Below are 27450 nucleotides of genomic sequence, written 5' to 3'. Positions count from 1 at the left end.
AGATGAGGCAGGATCTACAAATGACTTTCTTGGTTCTAATGATCTGGAGTGCGGGGGTGGAATGTCAAAAGAGGACCAGCATTTCTAAAGGGTGAGCAATCCCAAATATGAAGATTTTATACACAGTGTTATGAATCCCATAGAGACTGATAACTTTTTAAAAAGGTATGAATTTCCCAGTGACTAAAGCAAAGAATCACACACAATTTCATTTTTTCAGACTTTTGCTGTAACAAACAAACTGAAATCAATATCCAATTAACCTTTACTTAGGAGGCAATCTGCTAATCTACAGAAAAAAAGGAATTCCCATTAACATCTTAACACAACTGAACACCCTACACCACATTCATACATCATATAACAATCTCAGCTGAAATGTAGTCTTGTGTTTAAAGTCCCAAACTCCTCTGGACTTTAACAGGCTCTCGTCTCGCTGCTCCGCCAAGATTAATCTTCCAGAGCCACTTTTAAATCAAAGTCCCTTCTCACAATCTTCTGAGAATAATCAAATGGACTTCAGGTAGTAAGCCACCTTCTGACGCTCCACAAGCCTAATTTCTTCCAACTGGAAATCTGTTCTCCTTGGTGGTTAACCCAACAACGGCTTTTTTTCCTGCTTGACACTACAGCACTAATTGTGGGTTTTCTTCCCCGAATCTGCCTGTTTGACTGACTGACAGCCTGCTGCAGCAAGGCAATGGCCTCCTCCTTTATGCCCAGATGTTGAAACTTGCAACTTACTTTCAATAAGTTTCAACTTGGGCCCCTGTACCCATGGCAACCAGGTCACATGGGCATGGCCCCAGACATGTTTCATAGGAGGCGACATTCACCCCTCCAAGCTATTCCATCTTATTAAAGGAGACATTTAGAAACAATCACTTTACAAAGTCAAGTGTTAAAAACAACAATCACATTAATCATCAGGGAGAGGATGAAGAGGGTCTATCTATGGTTGTTGTCTTTGGAGATGTGTTGCACACTTAAGATGCTGCATGTGTCACTGAAAAAAATACCAATTAATCTGTCGCCAGAAATCCTACTAGGGTCAATGTTGGGGCAGCTAGTCGGGTGCAAAGTCCACCCAGTTATTACAACACTAGGTCCAGCCAAGAATGGGAAAAATTCCCTGTCATTTTGTAGCTGCTGAGCTACATTGCTAATTTCAACTATTTCTCCGAGTCTGGTAGTAGTTCCCTGATTTGCAGGTTTGCCCCTTCACTGCACCCTGGGTTATATTACAAAAGCAACTTGCATATATATAGCAGCGTTAACAAAGTAAAATGTTGGCAAAATCTGATGACCAGCCCCAGGGGACTGCTACACAGAGATGGATTAAAATGTTTCATTGAATTGCATCACAGTAGATGATCTAACAGATCCAGAAGGTTCATTAATAATGGTGTTATCTCAAAACCCTACAGTGCGGAAGGAGGCAATTTGGCCCATCGGGTCTGCACCAACCCTCCAAAAAAGCACCCTATCTAGGTCCACTCCCCCACCCTAACCTCATAACTCCACACATTTTGGCGCATATATGTTGACCAGCACCCCGCTCACTATCACATACCTACCCCCCCCCCCCCCCCCAGTTCCGCATTTCCTTGGTCGCCACAAACCCCCATCCTTTTGTTCAACAAAATGGCCATCCCCGCGACTTCGGGTTAAACCCTGAGTGTAACACTTGTCCCGCCAATCCCTTCCTCAGCCTAACCTGGAGGTGCGTCTCCTATAAAAAGATCACTATCTGCCTTCAAACTCCTCAGATGTGCAAATACCCGAGACCTCTGAATTGGCGCGTTTAACCCAAGAATGTTCCATGTTACAATTCTTACCAGAGGCTTACGCTCCACTACCCTCTACTACTTTCATCCCCCTCCGGTTCTACCTCTTCTAATACCACCTTTCAACCGGGCCCATTCCAAGATGGCCCCCCTCTCTGCCGTCCATCAAATTATTTGACAAGCTTTAGGTAACCATAGTATAGAAGTTTCATATGGAGTTAGTCTTGGACATTAAAAAGCACCCTATCTAGGTCCACTCCCCCACCCTAACCTCATAACTCCACACATTTGATCATGGTCGATTCACCAAACCTGCACATCTTTGGGGTGTGGGAAGAAACCGGAGCACCCGGAGGAAACCGACGCAGACAAGGGGAGAAAGTGCAAACACCACACAGTCACCCGAGGCTGGAATTGATCCCGGGTCCCTGGTGCTGTGAGGCAGCAGTGCTAACCACTGTGCTGCCCATTATGATGACAGAAGAACTCACATTAGCTCAAAGCAGGGATGATATCCACATATCTTGCATTTTGATTGGAAGGTCTTGAAAAAGTCTGCTTTGACTATTCGCTCTATTAGTTATGTTAAGTGCTGAGATTATGACTGAGGTTAACTGGGTGGTTGTCTTTGGTCTGATCATAGGTCACAGTTCCCTTTATGATATTTTCCAATGCTTTGATGTCACAATGCAGCTGCTCAGGGTCTTGAGCCATTATGCTGTGAATCTCAACTTTGTGCCTGGCCCCTCAGGTGCTCACTGTTGCAATTTATTTTTGTTTGTGATCATGTGTGATGATTCTGAAAAGATTCGCCGAGATAATTTGAAGCTGACTTCAGAAAACAAAGCATTAAAGCGGCAGATTACCCTCCTTAAAGAAAATGAGGAGTTGCGTAATATGCTGTCTTCTAACTGTGCACCATTGCTTGGACAGAAGCCAAATTGTTTCCCAAATTTTAGTAATTCCAACACAGCTGCAGCAACACGAGGTAATTGAATATTTGCTTTCTTTGTGGATTTATAACAACTTGTATTTATATAACGCCTTTAATCAAAATAAGATCGAATCTCAGGTACCTTCATCCCATGGATGATGGACACATTGACAATAATGCTTATTATTTTTAATACTAAGACTTGTGGGCAGCATGGTGACGCAGTGGTTAGTGCTGCTGCCTCACAGCACCAGGGACCCTGGTTCAATTCCGGCCTCGAGTGACTGCTTATCTCCATGTCTGTGTGGGTTTCCTCCCACAGTCCAAAGATGTGCAGGTTAGGTGGACTGGCCATGCTAAATTGCCCCTTAGTGCCCAAAGGGTTACGGGGATAAGGTAGGGGTGTGGGCCGAGGTTGAGTTCAATCAAATGAGAGATAAATCAAATGTTGGTTTTATTAATGTCGACAAATTACAAGTAAAGCATGTTTGTATACTTTCTGATATCAGGTAAGCAAACGCCTAACCAATCTGGCTAAGACCTCGACACTGAAGAATTACAAAAAGCGCCTACATGGACAATGTCAGATGATTTGCTATAATCTACTGACTTTGAAATTGCCATTCGATCTTTGAGTCATGTGCAACCACTATTATTAGATTGCAATGTGGTGTAACATACTCACTATAATGTAGACTTTTTGTTTACTCCATGTCAGTAGACCATTCTATATGGTTCTAACCTTGGATGACAGCTGAAATATAAACATGTTGACACCAAACTAATTGTAATTCTGACACCAACATTTGCTACATTTTAAGTTGTATCAACCTCCTTAGCCTTCCCCTGTGGAATCCTCCAGACCTAAGTCATCTGTTAGCTTCTATCACACAGAACACATTCCATAAACCAAAGATACTCATATAAACTTCCTTCTTGCTAGGCTATATCATATGCTATCCTGTGCCTGCTGGGTGCAGTTTCAAAACACCATCACTCTCCAGTGCCTTGTACAAAATATTTTATTCATTAAGCTTTAATGGGCTCTTCATCCGCCAGGATTCAGTTAAGCCTGATCCTTTCTTCGTTGGTGTATCTGTGCGCACTTTCATCGAAGAATGCTGGATAGTGTTGGAGGGTTTGCAATGTGGAATTGTTCTGTCTCTCTAACCTGAGGGACATTGTGTCCTTGTCCTATCCCAATTGAAATTGTTGAGAACCAGAAATCTTTGGAGTATGCAATTCAATTAGGTACTGATGAGCAGGTATTGTCTATCAGATAATTTGTTTGGTTTCTTCTTCAAATGGCATGTATAAGCATGAGATTCATAAATGTTTACAGTGTAGGAGGATGCCATACGACCCATCATTTCCACACCAGTCAACAAAGATCCGACTACACTAATTCCATTTTCCAGATTTTGGCCCAACACCCTGGAGGTTATGGTAACACAAGTGGATATCTAAATATTACTCTACCTAATTTCAAACATTATAGGTTCCATTATATGAATGCATCCTAACGATGGGGGCACATTGCCAGTGAAGTGCATCGGGAAATTACAGAAATGTGTTTGTACTTTATTGCAATTTCATTGTAAACTTTACCGGTGATGTATATTTCTCTGGGTTTGTGAGGTGGAAGAAATATAATCTGAGCCGCTAACAGTGCTCCCTCTTCTGCTCTCTCAGCACCATCCAACATCAATTCCCAATCATTTCAGCAATTTGGTGGCAGTCATTGCTCACCAACAGCAGCTGATACTCTGCTGTAACGTGGAGGTGCCAGGGATGGGACTGATGAATCATCTCAGTGGCTAATGCCTCCGGCAACATGCAATAACATCTGCCTTGAAGAGTTTTGTCATACATTCAAGCTGCACAAAATCAGATCAATAGGAATAAAGTCAAGGACAAAAAAGATGGTTTTGCCCATCAAAGCCCATGTCATTGATCCGCCACTTTGGCCACTTTATAGTCCATCTGTTCATTTGTTTACTTCTGGGATCACTCGTTCCCTTCTCGACACCATTGTCAATCAATGTGTCAGCCCTTTTCAAGTAGTGACAGTGAAAATTGAACACAGTATTCCATATGGTCTATAAAGCTTCAGCATGACTTGTAGCAACTTATGGTTGAGCTTCATATCTCAGCATTCTATTATTTTCTTAATCCTTCTCTAGTATCTCAACATTGAAAATGCTGAGATGACTGTCATTCAAAGACATTTAATTTGTTGTATATCTGTCACGTATCTCTGCTGCGTTCTATTTTATATATTTAAGTTGCGTTTGGTATATCTACAAAATCAAGGACACCAGTAAGAACTGAACTTTCCAAATATCCCTAATGGAAGAAACCATTGGACAGGATTCCACTTTTTAAAACATTTACTCTAACAATCAAACCAATACAAACTAAACATGGATTAACAGGCAAATTGTATTCAATGGGAAGTATAATAGCTAATCCAACAAAGACAGATCTCTCAGATCTACTGGCAGTTCCTTAGCATTTTTCTGGCACCATATAAAGTTCACAGTCCTTCCCCCGGTAAACCTCAACTCCTCTTCGTATTGCAGGATTTAGGCTTTACTCAACGCACAAACATGGTTACCACCAAAAAGGCTTTGAACATTCTTAAGTCTGCTCACAAGAGTCCTGATGGCATAAATTCCCATCACTAACCATTCAAAACACATGGCGAGCATGGCCAGCTATGGTAAAAACCCAATCATTAGGAATAACTTTCACTGTTGCCAAACCCAGGCTTCAGTTTAAACATTTTTTAGCTGTCTCACACACACAAATAGCTCTTCACAGTCATTGTGCCATTCCGACCCTGAAAACTGAACTCTGAGAGCCCATGTCTGTTCTGACCACTGACTGAAATTTGATTTCTCAGTTTTGTGTTTTTCCCCCAATCAGCTTCCATTTCCCTGGCTACCTCATGCACATGCTGATTTCTGAGAAGTCTGATATGACAGCCAGGAATACCAATTGACATCCACTCACCTTTCCAGAAACCTTGAATTGTGGTTTCCTTTTTCGTTAGGGGCTGTCTCAAAAAACCACAATCAATGCAAACAACAGCTTCTAAATGATGGATTTCATCGTACTATGTTGCTCTTTATTTCCTCCAAAATGCTTGCATGGTGGACAGCATGGTAGCACAGTGGATAGCACTGTGGCTTCACAGCGCCAGGGGTCCCAGGTTCGATTCCCAGCTTGGGTAACTGTCTGTGCGGAGTCTGCACGTCCTCCCCGTGTCTGCGTGGGTTCCCTCCGGGTGCTCCGGTTTCCTCCCACAAGTCCCAAATGACGTGCTGTTAGGTAATTTGGACATTCTGAATTCTGCCTCAGCGTACCCGAACAGGCACCGGAATGTGGCGACTAGGGGCTTTTCACAGTAACTTCATTGCAATGTAAGCTCATTTGTGATAATAAAGATCATTAAAATTATTCATCCGCATTAAGATTAATTTGTTATTTCTTTGTCCAAATAATGTAAGCCCAAGCATTCCTATTGTCATGTAATTATACAAACATTTTATGCACTCGTATAACACTATTTAATGGAGTAGTTCATACCCAGACATCTAATACTTTCCTCAAACATTACCTGTAACATCCATCTCCATGGAAAACTTTTAATTTACACGTTTGCAGATTTACCAAGCTGAAATTATTTTCTGAATTCTGCCCTTTTTTCTGACTTTTGCCCTTAATTTGTAAGTATGACCTCTTGTACTTAAATGAATACTAGATAAAATGGATTTCTGTATTGTGAGTGATAACCAGTGGCCAATATTGAGGCTGTAGGGCAAGTTCCTGTCTGACCAACTTCCTTGATATTTATGCTTACAAAAACATTGCAAGTGGATGGACTGTGGAAATCTGTATTATGCGGTGCCTTGTTATTCTCCCTGCCCCACAGTCACAATGGGGCCTGTCCGCCCAGAACAAGAGGAACCCTTTCTGCACCCTCCCAGTAGAATGGGAATATGATCGTTCACCATCCTGAGAATGGGGATTCCCTGGCCGATCCAAGAGAGTCTGTGGCCCTCACCAGCCTCAGAAGAGGAGAACTAGGGTCTTCACTTTGCCAATCCAGGATTGGCAAAACAAATTTGTTGTTTATCACATAATTCACGTCAATCTTTCCTTTGCTAACCCTCGTAACGTGAAGACCATAAGAAATAGAAGCAGTACTGGATTATACTCCACCATTCACTATGATCATGACTGATCTGCCACAACTTGACTTTCCCACTTGCTCCCTGCTCCCTTTGATTCCCTGAGATGAAAGACCTGTCTGTCTCGGCGTTAAAAATACTCAATGATGGAGCAGCCACAACTCTGGGGTAGAGAATTCAAAAGATTCACAAACCTTTGAGCAAAGAAATGCCTTTTCATCTCAGTCCTCGGTGATCATCCCCTTAACCTGAGACTGTGCCCCCTTGTTCTAGATTCCCAGCCAGGGGAAACCCTCTTTCAGTGTCTATCCTTTAGAATCTTAAATTGCACCTGCCCCTTCACCATCCACTCATCCAGTTTGTCAAGTCCCTTTTATATTTGTGTGATATTCATCATTTGCTATTGCTCCCAGCTAATTATTGTGTGCAAATCTGGACACTTTGAATACTGAAATGGTGCTCTTCTCTGAACCTTATCCAACGAATTGACATTCTGCTGGTAAGGAATTGAACTCAGCACTAAATGAAGTCTCACTGATGCTTTGCTTAAAAAAAAGAACAACTTGTTTTGATTGTTAATCAAGAGCTTGTCAGTTGCATTTCTACTTGCCTAGTCTAACTGACTAGATAATAACAGGATATTTACACTGAAAAATTACACTTGTATTTGATGTATGTGTGAGAAGTTGGTGTTCCCCGTGGGGTCTGTTCTAAGGTTCAGATTTTTACTGTCATAATATACACACATATCATGGTGCAGACACACACTGATTGACACTCAGCAAGACCAATCAACACACACAACACCGCAGCCAATCACCAGTTAGAGCACACTCACTATAAAGACAGAGGGCACTAGTTTTCCCGCTCATTCGGGATGCAGCCCCTAAGAAGGACAGAGCTCACAGCTTGTAGCACAGATCTTTACCATGTGCTGATAGTATAGACTGGTTAGGATAGGCATAGGTCTTCAGTTTAATCTAACATAGTGTCGACCCACAGTGAAAGTATGTTCAACAGTTTCTAGCTTAATAAAATAGTGTTGTACTATTTCAAGTGTTGGTAACCTGTATGTGTTACTCCTGAGGTAAAGGCAGTCTCCACGGATCCAGAGTACCCAACACATCATGGTACCAGTATGTGATGTTAGAACTTCTTAGACCTACCTGCAAGTGATCTGCCTCCCACCAGCATACAGCCATCCCGCAAAATGGACAGTGTCCGCCCGCCGCCGCCGCCGTTCCGCATCACCGGTAACCTCGGGGCCAACTGGAAGATCTTCAAACAACGCTTCCAGCTTTGCCTTGAAGCCACAGACCTGGAAGCTGCCTCCGACACCAGGAGGATCGCTCTCTTCCTCTCCACAGCCGGGGACCATGCCATCCACATCTTCAACTCTCTCACTTTTGCCGATGGTGAAGACAAATCAAAATTCAAGACGGTCCTCCTCAAATTTGACAGTCACTGCGACATCGAGGTGAATGAAAGTTTCGAGCGCTATGTCTTCCAACAGCGTTTGCAGGGTAAGGATGAACTTTTCCAATCAATTCTCACCTTCCTCCGCATCCTTGCGCAGTCCTGTAATTACGGGTCCACCTCCGACTCCATGATACGCGACCAGATCGTTTTCGGTGTTCAGTTGGACTCCCTATGCCAGCAGCTCCTCAAGGTAAAGCAGCTCAGCCTCGCGATTGCCATCGAGACCTGCGTGCTGCATGAACACGCCACGAGTCGGTATTCACACATCCAAGCGGCTGAAACGGTGCGGCAAGGTCCCCACGAGGCAGAACGGGTAGAAGCAATCAAGCAACTCCAGGGCCTCAGCCTGGATGAGGGCGGCCATTTCGCGTGCTTTTCACGGCCTCCCGCGCATGTGCGCACTGAACGAGGGGGCGGCAACACCGACAATCGAACTGCGCAGGCGCGCACCACGTACGACTGCACCGCGCATACGCGGTGGCGCAACAAGCATACTGACGCTACAACGTGCGGCAACTGTGGCTCCGCCCACTTAAAGCGGCAATGTCCTGCAAAATCCCGACGATGCCTACAATGTGACAAACTTGGCCACTATGCTGCTTTATGCAGGTCTGCTCAGCCTGCCAACTCTTGTTGCTCCAACCAACTACGCAGGGATGTCTGCGCCATCCAACCCACGGTCACCGAACCCGATTCTGACCTGCTGCCTGACATTGACACCAAGGACCCAAAGGCACCTTTTCGAGTCGGTATCACTACCAAACACAGGGTACCCCCAAAGCAAAAAGTCCAGCCTCTACCGGTATATAGCATTGATCTGGATGATGAGTGGTGTGCCACCCTCACGGTCAACCAATCCCGAATCCGATTCCGCCTGGACACCGGCGCCAGGATGCCGTTTGGGATCATCTCTGCATCAGAAGTGATCCATAGGATTATGGAACAGATGATGGAAGGTATTGAAGGCGTTTGCGTCTATGTCGATGACATAATCATCTGGTCCACCACCCCGCAGGAGCATGTTAATCGCCTCCAGCGCGTCTTCAGACGGATACATGAACATGGCCTCCGCCTCAACAGGGCCCAATGCTCCTTTGGTCAACCAGAATTCGTCGCCCACCTCAGAGACTAAATTTATGAACTTTTCGAATTTATGGACTCTCTGAATTGTTTTGTTGCTTTGTTTGATCAATTCACTGGTTTGTATATAATGTTGCTCTAGTTACTATTTTGTTGCATACTGTTTATCTGAGGTATCAGAGGTAAAAAAAACCAACATAAGTTTACTTTACCTGAATGCTCGTAGTATTCGGAATAAAGTAAATGAGTTGATAGCACAAATCATCGTAAATGACTGAAACATGGTTAAAGGATGGTCACGACTGGGAGTTAAATATCCGAGGGTATCAAACTATTCGGAAGGACAGAGTGGATGGTGAGGGAGGTGGTATTGCTCTGTTATTTAAGGATGACATCTGGGCAATAGTAAGGGATGACATCGGTGCTATGGAGGATAAGGTTGAATCCATTTGGGTGGAAATCAGGAATAGTAAGGCGAAAAAGTCACTGATAGGAGTAGTCTATCGGCCACCAAATAGTAACATTATGGTGGGGCAGGCTATAAACAAAGAAATAACTGATGCATGTAGAAATGGTACAGCAGTTATCATGGGGGATTTTAATCTACATGTCGATTGGTTTAACCAGGTCGGTCAAGGCAACCTTGATGAGGAGTTTATAGAATTTATCCGCGATAGTTTCCTAGAACAGTATGTAATGGAACCTACGACGGAACAAGCGGTCCTAGATCTGGTCCTGTGTAATGAGACAGGATTGATTAATGATCTCATAGTTAGGGATCCTCTCGGAAGGAGCGATCACAATATGGTGGAATTTAAAATACAGATGGAGGGTGAGAAAGTAAAATCAAATACTAGTGTTTTGTGTTTAAACAAAGGAGATTACAAGGGGATGAGAGAAGAACTAGCTACGGTAGACTGGGAGAAAAGACTTTATGGTGGAACAGTTGAGGAACAGTGGAGAACCTTCCAAGCGATTTTTCACAGTGCTCAGCAAAGGTTTATACCCACAAAAAGGAAGGACAGTAGAAAGAGGGAAAATCGACCGTGGATATCTGAGGAAATAAGGGAGAGTATCAAATTGAAGGAAAAAGCATATAAAGTGGCAAAGATTGGTGGGAGATTAGAGGACTGGGAAATCTTTAGGGGGCAACAGAAAGCTACTAAAAAAGCTATAAAGAAGAGTAAGATAGAGTATGAGAGTAAACTTGCTCAGAATATAAAAACAGACAGTAAAAGTTTTTACAAATACATAAAACGAAAAAGAGTGGCTAAGGTAAATATTGGTCCTTTAGAGGATGAGAAGGGAGTTTTAATAATGGGAAATGAGGAAATGGCTGAGGAACTGAACAGGTTTTTTGGGTCGGTCTTCACAGTGGAAGACACAAATAACATGCCAGCGACTGATAGAAATGAGGCTATGACAGGTGAAAAGAAAAATGAAATGAAATGAAAATCGCTTATTGTCATGAGTAGGCTTCAATGAAGTTACTGTGAAAAGCCCCTAGTCGCCACATTCCGGCGCCTGTCCGGGGAGGCTGGTACGGGAATCGAACCGTGCTGCTGGCCTGCTTGGTCTGCTTTATAAGCCAGCGATTTAGCCTTGTGAGCTAAACCAGCCAACAAGGTGAGGACCTTGAGAGGATTGTTATCACTAAGGAGGTAGTGATGGGCAAGCTAATGGGGCTAAAGGTAGACAAGTCTCCTGGCCCTGATGGAATGCATCCCAGAGTGCTAAAACAGATGGCTAGGGAAATTGCAGATGCACTAGTGATAATTTACCGAAATTCACTAGACTCTGGGGTGGTCCCGGTGGATTGGAAATTAGCAAACGTGACACCACTGTTTAAAAAAGGAGGTAGGCAGAAAGCAGGAAATTATAGGCCAGAGAGCTTAACTTCGGTAGTAGGGAAGATGCTGGAATCTATCATCAAGGAAGAAATAGCAAGGCATCTGGATAGAAATTGTCCCATTGGGCAGGCACAGCATGGGTTCATAAAGGGCAGGTCATGCCTAATTAATTTAGTGGAATTTTTTGAGGACATTACCAGTGCAGTAGATAACGGGGAGCCGATGGATGTGGTATATCTGGATTTCCAGAAAGCCTTTAACAAGGTGCCACACAAAAGGTTGCTGCATAAGATAAAGATGCATGGCATTAAGGGTAAAGTAGTAGCATGGATAGAGGATTGGTTAATTAATAGAAAGCAAAGAGTGGGGATTAATGGGTGTTTCTCTGGTTGGCAATCAGTAGCTAGTGGTGTCCCTCAGGGATCCGTGTTGGGCCCACAATTGTTCACAATTTACATAGATGATTTGGAGTTGGGGACCAAGGGCAATGTGTCCAAGTTTGCAGATGACACTAAGATGAGTGGTAAAGCGAAAAGTGCAGAGGATACTGGAAGTCTGCAGAGGGATTTGGATAGGTTAAGTGAATGGGCTAGGGTCTGGCAGATGGAATACAATGTTGACAAATGTGAGGTTATCCATTTTGGTAGGAATAACAGCAAACAGGATTATTATTTAAACAATAAAATATTAAAGCATGCCGCCGTGCAGAGAGACTTGGGTGTGCTAGTGCATGAGTCACAGAAGGTTGGTTTACAGGTGCAACAGGTGATTAAGAAGGCAAATGGAATTTTGTCCTTCATTGCTAGAGGGATGGAGTTTAAGACTAGGGAGGTTATGTTGCAATTGTATAAGGTGTTAGTGAGGCCACACCTGGAGTATTGTGTTCAGTTTTGGTCTCCTTACTTGAGAAAGGACATACTGGCACTGGAGGGTGTGCAGAGGAGATTCACTAGGTTAATCCCAGAGCTGAAGGGGTTGGATTATGAGGAGAGGTTGAGTAGACTGGGACTGTACTCGTTGGAATTTAGAAGGATGAGGGGGGATCTTATAGAAATATTTAAAATTATGAAGGGAATAGATAGGATAGACGCGGGCAGGTTGTTTCCACTGGCGGGTGAAAGCAGAACTAGGGGACATAGCCTCAAAATAAGGGGAAGTAGATTTAGGACTGAGTTTAGGAGGAACTTCTTCACCCAAAGGATTGTGAATCTATGGAATTCCTTGCCCAGTGAAGCAGTTGAGGCTCCTTCATTACATGTTTTTAAGGTAAAGATAGATAGTTTTTTGAAGAATAAAGGGATTAAGAGTTATGGTGTTCGGGCCGGAAAGTGGAGCTGAGACCACAAAAGATCAACCATGATCTCATTGAATGGCGGAGCAGGCTCGAGGGGCCAGATGGCCTACTCCTGCTCCTAGTTCTTATGTTATGTTCTTATCTGCACTAGACATCTTCCCATGTAAATAGCTTAGTTTTTATGTACATAGTCTTGTAAATATGCCTTCACACTCCACACGTAGTTAGGAACATTCTCACCACACATTATTTATTGCCACAAACACACATTCTTTTTTAAAAGGGGGGTGTCATAATATACACACCAGTATATCATGGTGCAGACACACACTGATTGACACACAGCAAGACCAATCAACACACACAACACCGCAGCCAATCACCAGTTAGAGCACACTCACTATAAAGACAGAGGGCACTAGTTTTCCCGCTCATTCGGGATGCAGCCTCTAAGAAGGACAGAGCTCACAGCTTGTAGCACAGATCTTTACCATGTGCTGAGAGTATAAACTGGTTAGGATAGGCATAGGTCTTCAGTTTAATCTAACATAGTGTCGACCCACAGTGAAAGTATGTTCAACAGTTTCTAGCTTAATAAAATAGTGTTGTACTATTTCATGTATTGGTAGCCTGTATGTGTTACTGCTGAGGTAAACGCAGTCTCCACAGATCCAGAGAACCCAACACATCATTTAGCACATATATTAATGGTTTGAATGAAAGATTAGAGAACTGGGCGCCCTAATTGCAGGTGACAAGACATTAGGAAGCGCAGTCAGGTGTATAGAAGTTACAAAGGGACATTGGCAGACTGAATGAGGGACGGAACTGTGGCAGACAGAATTCAATATAGGAAAGGATGAAGGTGATCCACTTTAGATTTGTAAAAGACAAAACAGAATTTTTCTGAAAAATTAGAAACAAGGAAGAGTAAGAGAAATGGGATTTCCAGGTACCCAAATTACGAAAAGCTAGTGCACATAGAAATTGGAAGCAGGCGGAGGCCATTCGGCTATTCAAGCCTGCTCCACCATTCATTATGATCAAGGCTGATCATCAAGTTCAATACCCTGATCCCGCCTTCCCCCCTTATCTCTTGATTCTTTTAGCCCAAAGAGCAAAAACCAATTATTTCTTGAAATTACGCAACATTTTGGCCTCATCTGCTTTCTGTGGTAATGAGTTCCACAGATTCACCACTGTCTGGGTGAAGAAACTTCTCCTCACTTCAGTCCTAAAAGGTGTACTTACCCCTTATCCTCAACCTATGACCTCCTAGTTCTGGACTCCCTCGACATTCTTTCTGAATCTATCCTGTCTAATCCTGTTAAAATGCTATAAATATCTAAGAAATCCCCTCTCTTCTAATCTCCAATGATTATAATCCTCACCGATTTAGTCTCTCCTCATATGACAGTCCTGCCATCCCAGTAATCAGCCTGGTAAACCTTCACTGCACTCCTTCCATAGCAAGAACATCCTTACTGAGATAAGTACACCTGCACACAATACTTCAGGTATGGCCTCATCAATGTCCTATACAATTATAGTAAAACATCTCTATACCTATACTCAATTCCTCTCGCTATGAAGGCCAACATACCATTTGCCTTCTTTACTGCCTGCTGTAACTGCGCGCTAACTTTCAGTGACTGATGGACAAGGACACCAAGATCTCACTGAGTATCCACCTCTCAATTTACACCCATTCAAATAATAATCTGCCTTCCTATTTTTGCTATTGAAGTGGATAACCTCACATTTATCCCCATTGTACTGCATCTGCCATGCATGTGCTCACTCACTCAGCCTGTCGTGAAGCATCTCTGCATCTTCCTTATAGCTCACCCAACGTTGTATCATCTGCAAATGTGGAGATAATACATTTAGTTCCTTTGTCCAAATCATTAATATTGTTATGGGCCAGGGTTTATAAAACTCCAAAGTAGATCATGGAGTTCACCTGACCCACGACGTTTAATAGATTTTGGTTATGGGGAGCACATGGCCCACTCTACAGGTGTTATGCAACAGAGATCTTAAAGTATTTTAAAACAAAAACAATGTTTATTCTATGAACCCAGTTAACATTTTATAAACACACAGTAAACATCTTATCGAATACCAACACACGTAACCCCACAGATACAATACTCTATAGGTAACCCTGAATATCTTTCCTCGCAACATCCATAAGTTAAACCTTTTTCTTTTTAACAAAGACAGCAGGTTTAAATTCTCTACAGAAACAGGTATTACTTCAAAATCATCAAGTGAACTGAAGACATTTTTTTGCTTGTAGAGAGAAAGATAATTTTACACACCTTGCTTTGAATACAGCTCTCCAACTCTGAAAACGAAAACAAAAACAGTCACAAAGCATGTTTTCAGCTCAAAACAAAGTGTAAGGTGCTGAATGTCTACTATTACTATCTGAGCGTCAATGATAACCGCTGAAAATAAACATTCAATTTGAGTTTGTTACCAACAAGGCTGATGGTGTAATGAGAAGAATTTCAAGAGCATTTTGATTCTTTGTTATTCTAGCCTCATTTGGAATATCGTGTTCAGTTTTAGGCAAAGGGTACTCTGGAAAAGCTGCAGAGAACAGCAGCAAGGAAGATTCCACATCTCCACATACCAAGCTATACAGAGAGACAGCAGAACTCAACTATTCATCTGTTTAAGAAACTGAGAGAATGAGGTTTTCAAAATGCTGAAAGGAATGAATAATGTACATACAGGGGTTATTTAACTTGAGCGTTAGGGTTAACTAAACACCATTAATATAAAATTAGCAAACCGTAAACTCGTGTTGAAATCATGTGGATAATGCTGCTTAACTTTGTCAGCACAATATAAATTCACAAAGTAACACTTAATTTTAGCCACACCGGTGCTGCTTTTATGTGTTTTGCGTTGGTTAACTGTCATGTTAAAGATACTATGCCTGAAGGGATCGTGGAAGTAGATTTGCTGATGACTTTCAAAATGGAATTGGACAAATGATTATAGGGAGAAAAAAACAGGGCTATGGAAAAGGGGCAAAGGAATGAAACACATTGGCGAACTCTAGCATTGAGTTAGTGTAGCCGAGATGGGCCAAGTCAGCTTTTCTTTGATGTAGGATTTCTAGGACTATTAAACAAACAACAGAATCTCATGTCACTTGGATTCTGGTCATTTGGTATCTGACTGCATTTGGGTGCTTGTTTACCTGGCAATGGGTGTGATTTATGCTCATCGTACATGAGGAAAGTAAGTACTGGAGAATAAGAACATTCACCTCTTGTCAACATCTTGTTTTCCCAAATCAGACACAGACACAAGTTTAATGAAAGCCATAGCTTCCTGTGAACAGAACAGATGTACAACAATAACTTAGATTTATATAGTCCCTTTGTTTAGCATAAGAAAACATCCGAAGGCACTAACCTGCCAGACCCAAATCTTGTGTCATGTGACATTATGGAAACTATAATTGTGCAGGGACTGAATTTCTGCTATTTGATTGTGGGTTCCCCAATCCATACAGTGTGATTGAAATGTGAGCGTTTCTTTGGGATGGTGCATCTGAGAACTGATATGAATTATTGGGAATGAACAGGTTAAAAATAAAATGGGCAAAGTGTAGAGGTCTGAACTCTTTCATGCTGCCATCCCTTGGGATTATTGGGGTCCGCTGCTGTTGAGAAAAGCAAGAATTCTGTTGCTGGTTCCTCCTGTAATCTGCAGAGGTGTTTGTGAGTTTACCCTCATAGAACCATGGAATTTTTACAGTGCAGAATGAGGCCATTCGGTCCATCGAGTCTGCTCTGACCTTCTAAAAGAGCTCCCAACTTAGGCCAACTCCTTGCCCTATCCCCATAACCCCACCTAACCTACACATATGTGGACACTAAGGAGAAATTTATCTGTCATTCTTATAACGTTGGGTCCACTTAAATACACTTCAGTAACAGGTTGAAGGTGTCTAAGGGTGATGTCATCATTGGTATCGGCGGTTAATTTGGGAACCTTGTGGTAATAAATGCAACTGTTGCACAACAACTTGTATCTGGAGACTCAACAAGCCAAGTTCATAATTTTTATTATCAATTTTGTTTAGGTTCCACATTGTGCAGTTCGCCAGAGCAGAACAGCCCCAGTGAATTGCAGGACTATCACAACCGGCAGCCAAGTCCCACCCTCGAAAATCTGCTCACCCTCTCATTGTCTGACGATTCGCATTCTATGAACTTCAGCACCTCTCTTAGTGGAGCACAACCAACAAAAGTGTCCAATTACTGCCGATCCTCTGAGCTTTTTGAAGCCAGTACTCCAGACTCCCCGAGTAGCACACAGGATGAAGATGGCAACAAACAGCTTATTGATTCAGAGGCTAGACCCACAGCTAAGAAGATCTGGTTTTCAGAGACAGCCACGTCAGATGAATCTAAGAAGCTGTTCCTTGAGGAAGGGAACAAAACCCGAGTATTCTATGTGAACGGTGAGTAATGCCCATGCAATTGACTGCGGATGTGAGCCAGTACCTGTGTCCCTGATAAAATCAACTTTCTTTGAAACCTCTGTCATCTCAGCACAACTTAATCACGAGGCAATGAATGGAAGCTGAGGCTTCACTACTGAGAATATTCTCCAATCTGTAAACTTCAACTCATGCTAAATTATTTTGATCGCATTCTGACTCATACCAAGTCTCATTCATATATCACCCCGTGCTCACTAACCTACATTGGCTGCATGTATGGCAACATCCCAAATTCACAATTCTCATCATTACCTTCAAATCCTTCCATGTTCTCTGCCCTGCCTATCTTTATAACCTATTCCAGCCCAACGATTCAACAAGATCCCACTCCGGGCCTCCAGTTTTGTTCTGTTGTGCAGTTCCTATTTTAATCACACTTCAAGCTCTCTAAGCCCTGGAATTCAGAGAATTCAAATATCGCTACCATCAGCGGCGGCAACTTGTCCCTAAATTCCTTATAATACTCCAATGGAACCCATCCGGCCCTGCCACTTTCCTCCACTGCATCCTCCCAGTTGCTTCCTTTATCTCCTGTTCCCCTATCAATCCCTCCAATGTAACCCTATCCTCCTCCCCCAACCTCGGGTACTCCAGACCGCCCAGGAATTCCCACATCTCCCGGTCCTCCACCAGTGGCTCCGACCTATACAAATTTTCATAGAACTCCTCAGACACCCTATTGATCTGGTCTGGGGCCATCACCAATTTCCCTATCCTATCCCTCACCTGGACAGTTTTCCTCGCCGCCGCCACCCTCCGAAGTTGGCCTGCCAGCATGTCTTCTCCCCGTACTTCAAAACTGCTCCCCTCACCCGCCTCAATTGGCGCACCGCCTTTCTCATCGACAACCGATTAAAAGTAGCCTGTAGGTCCCTCCTTCTTCTAAAAGTGCTGGATCTGCTGCCCCCCCCCCCCCCCCCCCACCCCCCGTACCTCCTGTCCACCTCCAACATCTCATCTATCAATCTTCGCCGCTCTTGTTGAATGTTTTTAAGGCAAAGGTGGAAAGATTTTTGAACTGTAAAGGAACTAAGGGTTATGGTGAGCAGCAAGTGGAGCTGAGTCCACAAAAAGATCAGCCATTATCTTATTGAATGGCGGAGCAGGCTCGAGGGGCCAGATGGCTTACTCCTGCTCCTAGTTCTTATGTTCTTATGACATTCACTCTGAGGTCCCTCACTTCCTCTCCACGTCTCAGTATTCTCCCATTTATTGTGTAATTCTTTGCCTTGTTTGACCCCCCCCAAATGCATCATCCTGCACTTCTCTGGATTGAATTCCATTTGCCACTTTTCTGGCCACCTGACCAGGAATTCTTTCACTAAACGCCTCTGTCGCCTGTTTATATTCTTTGTAGACACCCCTCAAAAATCATTCCTTTGACCTAGCAAATAATTCTAAGCCTATCAGGGTAATAGGGTTTATTAATTATAAATTAATAAGAAAAATAAATAAATTAACACATAATAAAGATGGCAGCACGGGTGATGTGTTGTGACTGCAGAATGTACCAGTGCCTTGATTCTAGTTTTATAGAACATAGAACATACAGTGCAGAAGGAGGCCATTCGGCCCATCGAGTCTGCACCGACCCACTTAAGCCCTCACGTCCACCCTATCCACGTAACCCAATAACCCCTCCTACCCTTTTTGGTCACTAAGGGCAATTTATCGTGGCCAATCCACCTAACCTGCACGTCTTTGGACTGTGGGAGGAAACCCACGCAGACACGGAGAGAACGTGCAGACTCTGCACAGACAGTGACCCAGCGAGGAATCGAACCTAGGACCCTGGCGCTGTGAAGCCACAGTGCTATCCACTTGTGCTACCGTGCTGCCCAATTATCTAGGACAAACATGTCTGCAGTAAGTGCCTGCGGTTTGAAGAGCTTCAGCTCAGAGTCATTGTGCTGGAGGCAGAACTGCGGATACTGCGATGCATCAGGGAGGGAGAAGTTACCTGTATTTTTTACTCCAGAGGGTGGTTACACCCCTTAGGATGGGGTCTTCTGATTTAGTCAGTGGTCAAGTAGGTAATGGAAGTAAGAAGTTAGAAGTGAAGGAGCCTCCGCTTGTATGGGTGAGATGGGGGCTGGAAGATGAATGAGCAAACTGACCATGGCACAGGAAAGCATTCAAGTGGTCGGTGGAGAAGTGGGGAGGGTTAAAAGGAACGTACCAGTACTAAGGGACAGTATAGTCAGGGGAATAGACACAGTTCACTGCAGGTGAGAAATTAGTTCAGAAGGCTCTGTTGTTTGCCCAGTGCCAAAGTTTAGGACATCTGCTCAGGGCTGGAGAGGAAGCCATAGTGGGAGGGGTAGGAACCAGTTGTCATGGTCCACATTGGTATCAATGTCAAAGATAGGGCTAAGAAAGAGGTTCTGCTGAAGGAGTATGAGCAACTAGGGACTATAGTAAAAAGCAGAACCTTTGTATTGTTTTCTGAGCAATGGGCACAGGATAAATAAGGCTAGAGAGATGAATGTGTGGCTCAAACATTCATGGAGCATTGGCACCAGTATTGGGGAAAGTAATGGGAGGAAAGGATTGTGTGACAGGAGATGTAGTAAATCAAAGGGTAATAACAAATTACTCGAGTAGGGTAGCAATTTGGGTAAAGACAACCAGAGTGCTTCAGCAGTAAGTTGGCTGTCTGCTCTTTTCAACTGAGAGAACATCCACTACAGAAGAGAAAATAGCATTAGGACAATAGTGTTAATCCAAAAATGTGCAGATTAGGTGGATGGCCGTGTTAAATTGCCCCTTAGTATCCAAACGATGTGCATGTTAGGTGGGGTTAAGGGGTTATTGGTTATTATGGCGGGGGAGTGGGCCTAGGTAGGGTGCTCTTTCAGATGGTCAGTGCAGACTAGATGGGTCGAATGGCCTCCTTCTGCACTGCAGGGATTGTATGATTCTATGACAGCACAGGAGGACTCATTGTGCTCTTTTAAAGTGCTGTCCAATGAATTGAACTCCCTGCCCTTTCTGCAAGGCCGTCCAAGTTTATCTTGTTGAAGTAGTTCTCCGCTTTTTCAGGCAACGCATTCCAGACCGTAATAACCTGCTGCCTAAATTTATCCCCTTCATCTCACTTCGAGTTCTTTTGCTAAATGCCTTAAACCTCGGTCCTCTGGTTTCTAACCCTACTTCCAGTAGGAAGAGATTTCTCTCTATCGACTCTATCCACTCCATCAATGCTTTCATCATTTTGAATCCCCCTTTAATCTTCTCTCCTCTAAGTCTGTCCACCAAACCCTGTGGGTCATTCTGATAAATGTCTGCACTATCATTGTGATTTTGATATTCTTCTTGAAGTACGGTGCCCAGAACTGAACACAATTCCCCAATCAGGGCCTAATTACTGTTTGATAAAAGTTTAATATAACTTCTTTACTTATTAAGTAATAATGCTGGGGATCCTGTGTTATGATGCCAATGGGAAAACCTGAACCAAAATAATCAAATTTACTGAATGACACCTAAATGAGGAAATTACCAACAAGATTTCACCTTTGTCACTTTTAACATGAGTCAGAACTAATGCCAGTTACACGTAATTTAACAAATGATACTTGAAATAAAAAGGCAGAGTTCACTACAGACGATCAATGCACAAGGATACACAATCACAGGGGAGGCAGTGGCGCAGTGGCATTGTCGCTGGACATGTCATCCAGAGACCCAGAGTCATGCTCGAATCACTGCAGCAGATGGTGAAATTTGAATTCAATAAAAGAAATCTGGAATTGAAAGTCTAATGGTGACCATGAAACCATTGTTGATTGTCATAAAAAAAACATCTGGTTCACTAATGTCCTTTAGGGAAGGAAATCTGCTGTCCTTACCTGGTCTGGCCTACTTGTGACTCCAGATCCACAGCCATGTGGTTGATCCTTAAATGCCCTCAGGGATGAATAATTAATGCTGGCCCAGTCAGCGATGCCCACATCCCATGAACGAATAAAAGAAAAGAAACACCTGCTTCACTCACTGCAAAAATGTGGCACTATTTAGCTGCATAGTTCTATAATGTGTTATTCTTTATTCATGCAGGGTAGGTCAGGAGTCCTATCCAACAACATGTTAGTTTTACAGGTATGATTATCACATTTAGGCATATTTCTATAAACCCTCCCTCAGGTTTTAACCCAATGGTGTTGCTTTCCGAGTTACTTTTCAACCATCCAACCAATAAAATCCCAGTTCATGATTTGGCCCCTTCTCAGTAGCATCTCCAAGTATTTCAAAATTTGTACCTTTATAGCCAGCTTACACAGTACGTCCAAGAATTCCTGTTTCCCTTTCTGCCTCAAAGACGTCTTCTATAGATGATTTGGTCCTTCTTTGCATTCTTCCTTTCTCTGTTTGCTTTCCCTTTGTGTCTGTATTTGTGCACTTTATCCTCCAGTTCTCCTGCTTATAGTTTGTCTTTGTCTCTCTTCTCTGTATCTGGTCACATGCTTTACATCTTAACCTCTTTGCTGCGGGCACTGCTTCCAGGGTAGGGTGACCAGCTTGGCCCAGTCCTTTCACTAAGTATCACGGTGTCCTGACAATTTTCTCCAAATTGTTCAAATGTCTGTGTTTTCAGCCTCTCCCCATTAATCTGCGCCTTGCATTCAGTTAACTGTCAGCAAAAGAGGTCTGTGTGCTGCATGGCACCCTGGGGATTGTGGCCGACTCTATCTGGGTCCTTAAGCAATTTAGCAATGGTGCATTATCATTGTGCAGCCAGGAAAGTCCATGGGGGGTTATCACAACTTTTATAGTGCAGACAGCTCCATTGCTAATCTCACCTTTTAAACCTCCATGCGTGGCACCCAGCATCACAGCACATACCGCACAACCGAACCTTCTTCCCGAGCACCCTGCCCCCCCCCCCCCCCCCCCCCCCCCCCCGCCATCCTCCTTGACAATCTCATTAGCTCCCATTCCAGAGGTAACCCTTGCCGCTGCTGTGTGGCTGTGAGGAGCTGACAATTGCTTTGTAATTTAAGATGATCCCGTCACACTGGCCTGGTTGGCCTCCAGGAGCCAATTTGTTCCTGGAAGACAATTACACAATCAATTTTCCATTAATCTTTAGAATTATTTGATTGGTTGGTCGAATCACCTGTAAAGACGAATCAGGATATGAATTGTAGCCCAAGTATCTAAATCTCAAGATGCACGTATTACCAGCTATAAATGTGTACATTGTGGAATGATAATCAATGATAATTGATAAATGCTCTTAAATGTGACCCTCCTGCCTCATGCCAACACAATCTGCTCAGAACATCTTTTTAACTGTAGTCGACAATACTGTTCTGAGTTACTCAATCATAATTACTATTGTTTCACTATATTTGTTTGTTAGACATAGAGTAGCATGAATATGTAAAGCAGTATGAAAATGGTTTATTGAAGGCTTGAAGTGTTTTCCAAGGGAAGAGATATTCAGTTCAAATTAAATTAATTGGTCATTTCTCAGTAACTCAATAGGGTTCCCAATGCTGGCTAGATGTATTGCAGGATATATACCTTCAACTGCCCCTCCCCAGATCTGTCATTAGTCACACAGCATTTCAATCATCACAGAGCCCCGCCTTCCAAAGGCTTTTCAATGTACCCTAAATTTGATCATCAGAGACTGGAAAAAAACCCTCAAGATAGGTGTTGGGACCCCTCAAAAGTTCCAAAGCACTGACTCCATGGGAATTTCCTGGGAAGTTTGAATTTCTGATGGCAATTCCACTGGTCCCTGAAACCCTCCAAAACAAATCTCCAAGTCTGAATTAGAGTTGGAGACATGGGACAGATTTGACTGAGTAGATTGTTAACCAACAAATGTTAGGCAGAAAAAGTCTAGTCTAATTCCTAGGTAACTGTACAACTGACCCCCCCCCCCCCCAATTCCTCACACTGACTCCTCCCCTGACTCTCCCAACCACCCCACTGACCCATCCAACTCGTTTCAACACCCCCAACTTCCCCCTAAATTGACGACTCCATCATCCAATCCCCCCTAACCAACACATCCCTTGACCAAATCTCACCACCCTACCTGCCTGCCACCTCACTGTGCTACCACCCCACCCACTTACCAGCCTACCCCCAACCACCCTGCCCACCTGACACCTTACATCAGCCACCCTACCCACCTGCCACTATACCCACATACTAACCTACCAATCTGCCATCTTACTCAGGTACCCAAAGACCAATCCGGTACCTTGCCCACCTGCTTCCCTACCACCATGCGCCCTTAACCTCACCCAGTTGCTACCCTACCACCCTACCCACCTGCCATCTGTGACCCACTGCCACCCTGCCCACCTCACATCTCTGTCACCCTACTCCCTTACCCACTTAGCCTCACCAATCTTACCCACCTATACGTTCATCCATTCATTCAGACACGTACATTGACACACTGAAAACCAGTTTAAATGCCCCATCTATTCAATGTGTTTGTGAACACTTACCAGAATACGACAGGAAGTGCTGTAAAATGGGGGCTTGCCTTTCCCTGATGATCCGGTACTGCGAGAAAGCAGTCGGATTGAAGGTACACTCCTCATTTCTGAAGACATTGGGATTTAAAGTTCCAGCCAGGAATGCAGAGCATTGACATGATGTAGCAAAGTAGGAGTGGAGTGGCGACCCCATGGTAATTGTCACTCCTCAGAAGACTAGGGCCAAGAAAATTACACTTGATCCTTTTACAGTTGATGCAGTTTTCTTAAAAGTCCTTTGCAATCATCCTTAAAAGCAATTATAGATTCCACAGACATTTCTAAAAAAAATACAAATTTTCTTTACAGCTTTCAGGTCAAAGGTTGTCACACCTGTATGATTCTCAAGATTTGTGTTTGTAAACCCCCAGATCTCTCCGTTCCAACACCGTCTTTAAAATTGTCTTCTCCGCAAGGCCTCTATCCATCCAGGCCAAAGCACTCTGTCTGCATCCTCCTGATGTCTCTTGCTGTCCTCCTCACTGTTGAGATAACCTCTGATGCACATTTTTAACACAATCTTTCAGAGATGGACTCCTTCTCAAATATGGAAAAGAACACCCGTGTAATTGGTGAGATAGCATTCCAACTTGATCGGAGGATCCTAGCGCATGTGTTCCCTGGATTAACCAGGCTCTACGGATACACAGTATCCAACATCCCATCAAAAATAAAACAGGTACTATTTCAACCTTTGTGCTGTATTCTCTGAGGAAGATTAGTTCCGATTTAATTAAATAAGAACTTAATGTAGATTCTCCACATTGGGAGTATTCTGTTTGAAAGCTACTTTAATTAAGTTGAAATATTTGTTTGTTTTTAAAAATTCTTTACGGGGTGTGGGCGTCACTGGTTGGGCCAGCATTTATTACCCATCCTGAACTTCCCTTCAGAAGGTGGTGATTAGCTGCCCTCTTGAACCGCTGCAGTCCTTGTGGTGTAGGTACACCCATTGTGCTGTTAGGGAGGGAGTTCCAGGATTTTGACCCAGCAGCAGCGATGGAACGGCGTTATATTTCCAAGTGAAGATGGTAAATGAATTGGAGGGGAACTGCCAGGTGGTGGTGTTCCCATGTATCTGCTGCCTATGTCTTTCTGGATGACAGTGGTCGTGGGTTTGGAAGGTGCTGCCTCAGCAGCCCTGGCGTGTTCCTGCAATGCATCTTGTAGATGGCACACACGGCTGCCACTATGGTAGTGGTGGAGGGAGTGAAAGTTTGTGGAAGGGGTAGCAGCCAAGTGGGCTGCTTTGTCCTGGATGATGTCGAGCTTCTTGAGTGTTGTTGGAGCTGCACTCATCCAGTCAAGTGCGGAGTATTCCATCACACTTTGGGGAGTCAGGAGGCAAGTTACTCGCCGTAGGATTCCTAGCCTCTGACCTCTTAGAGCCGCAGTATTTATATTGCTAGCCCAGTTCAGTTTCTGATCAATGATAACCCAGCAGTAATACCATTGAATGTCAAAAGGCATAGTTAGATCCTCTCATGTGGAAGTGGTCATTGCCTGACACTTGTCTGGCGTGAATGTTACTTGGCACGTCAGCCCAAGCCTAGATATTGTTCAGATCTTGCTGCATTTGGACATGAATTGCTTCATTATGTGAGGAGCTGTGAATGGTGCTGAACATTGTGCAGTCATCAGCAAACATCCCCACTTCTGACCTTATGATGGAAGGGAGGTCATTGATAAAACAACTGAAGATGGTTGGGCATAGGACACTACCCTGAGGAACTCCTACAGTGATGTCCTGGAACTGAGAGTAACCTCCAACCATCACCACCTTTGAGCCAGCCAGGTATGACTCCAACCAGCGGATTTTTCCTGATTCCCATCGACTCCACTTTTGCTCAGGCTCCTTGATGCCACACTGAGTCAAATGTTGCCTTGGAGTCGAGGGCAGTCATTCCCACCTCACCTCTGGCATTCAGTTCTTTTGTCTATGTTTGCACCAAGGCTGTAATGAGGTCAGGAACTGAGTGACCCTGACAGAACCCAAACTGAGCATCCGTGAGCAGGTCAATGCTCAGCAAGTGCAGCTTGAAAGCTCTGTTGATTACCCCTGCCATCACTCTACTGATGATTGAGAGAAGACTGGTGTGGCGGTAATTGGCTAAGTTGTATTATTCCTGCTTTTTGTGTACAGGACATGTTTTGAAATGATGCCTATCGCAACAGGGGTGCCATTGTGTAGTGGAAATGTCACTGGACTAATAACCCAGAGGCCCAGATTAATGTCTGGAAACATGGGTTCAAATACCAAAACAATAATGAATAAAATCTGGAATCTAAAGCTACTCATCAGTAAAGGTGAAATGAAAATGAAAAAATGAAAATTGCTTTATTGTCACGAGTAGGCTTCAATGAAGTTACTGTGAAAAGCCCCTAGTCGCCACATTCCAGCGCCTGTCCGGGGAGGCTGGTACGGGAATCGAACCGTGCTGCTGGCCTGCTTGGTCTGCTTTAAAAGCCAGCGATTTAGCCCAGTGAGCTAAACCAGCCCACAAAACCATTGACATTTGTCATAAAACCCATCTGGTTAACTAATGTCCTTTAGGGAAGGAGAACTACCGTCTTTACCCGCTCTGGCCTACACATGTCTCCAGACCCACAGCAATGTGGTTGACTTTTAACTGTCCTCTGAAATGGCATAGTAAACCACTCAGTTCAAGGGCGATTAGGAATGGTCAACAAATGCTGACCTTGTCTGTGACACCCACATCCCATGAAAGATCAAAGGGGAAAAACGGCATGAGATTCCTGCCTGCTGTGCATACTCATAGAGACTCACTGGGGGTGAGCTTGACTTCATTCAATAGTTTGAAATGGGTGTTAGAATCTCGACTGCTCAACGTACATCTCTCCAGCCTCTTGATTTCCATTTGTCTTCTTGCATTTCTTCCAGAATTCCATGAATCCCTTGGATGGAACAGTGGATAAGCTGAAATGGAGAGAAATGACACAATCTTACGCAGCCTTATTAGCAAAGCTTGAAAAACTCAACTACAACACTGACATCCACACTGGCTTCAGTGAGTTCCTGGTCAACACCTATGGAATTCTCAAACAGCGGCCAAATGCCTACACCAATATCACCTACAACCCCATCATCCTGCGTAAACTCGTCATTGACATGGTCCCTGCCAAGTTCCTTCGGGACACACTGGTTCTGCTGAACTGTCTGTGCGAGCTATCCCGCAATGATAAAAAACCTCTGTTTCCATGGTGACAGTGGAGATAGTTTCCACTGTATCTCACATCAGTCAGCATTCACTAGATTTTAAAAAACATTTGCATTCCTCTTTTCGTTCCGGAAAAATGATATTGAAATCGGTTCCTGAAGGTGCTGATGATCCCAATTTATTCTACTGTATGTGGACCCAAAGTTTAAAGAGCTGAAAAGAATTATAAATAAATCGATGTAACATTTAGAAAGAAAAAAAACAGCTTTTGGCAAATCTTTTGAATCTTGAGAGGATGTAAGTTTGATCTCTGGACATGGTCAATCCAGCAGGAAATCAAGAAGACCAAGTATTGAGGATGGACTGATAATGGATTTTACACGGTATCTCTTTATCTCTTTGACCCCAAAGCCTTTCCTCACAGAGCATCTAACCAAATTGTCTGCTCCATTACTCAACCCATCTCTGTGCCCCATGGCTATCACATTGTCTGTCTTTCTAGATCATTGTTTGGACCATCAAATTCCTGTTAAAGTGGTGACATATCATCAGTAGTTTCTGTTTGGGATGTAGAACTTTCTGTGGCCCTGAATTCAATTCCCTATACCTTCCTTCAG

The 27450-nt window shown here is 43.6% G+C and overlaps 1 protein-coding gene across 2 annotated transcripts; it reads left to right on the top strand.

The window, feature by feature from the left end:
- Positions 1-27088, top strand: LOC119962405 (speriolin-like protein). Of its 2 annotated transcripts, none has more exons than XM_038790365.1 (4): positions 1-91; positions 16729-17109; positions 24182-24333; positions 26557-27088. In XM_038790365.1, exons 2-4 carry the CDS (start codon positions 16854-16856, stop codon positions 26878-26880), a joined length of 732 nt encoding a protein of 243 aa, XP_038646293.1. In that variant the 5' UTR covers positions 1-91; positions 16729-16853; the 3' UTR covers positions 26881-27088. The 2 variants fall into 2 exon arrangements, with proteins under 2 accessions (XP_038646293.1, XP_038646291.1); XM_038790363.1 differs by lacking the exon at positions 1-91 and adding an exon at positions 2520-2775.
- Positions 27089-27450: the final 362 nt, after the last annotated feature.

Source organism: Scyliorhinus canicula, chromosome 2, assembly GCF_902713615.1.
Source record: "Scyliorhinus canicula chromosome 2, sScyCan1.1, whole genome shotgun sequence".
Taxonomy (NCBI): Eukaryota; Metazoa; Chordata; class Chondrichthyes; order Carcharhiniformes; family Scyliorhinidae; genus Scyliorhinus; species Scyliorhinus canicula.
The sequence above is the reverse complement of the archived record's forward strand: the minus strand, read 5'-3'. Positions and strand labels throughout refer to the sequence as shown.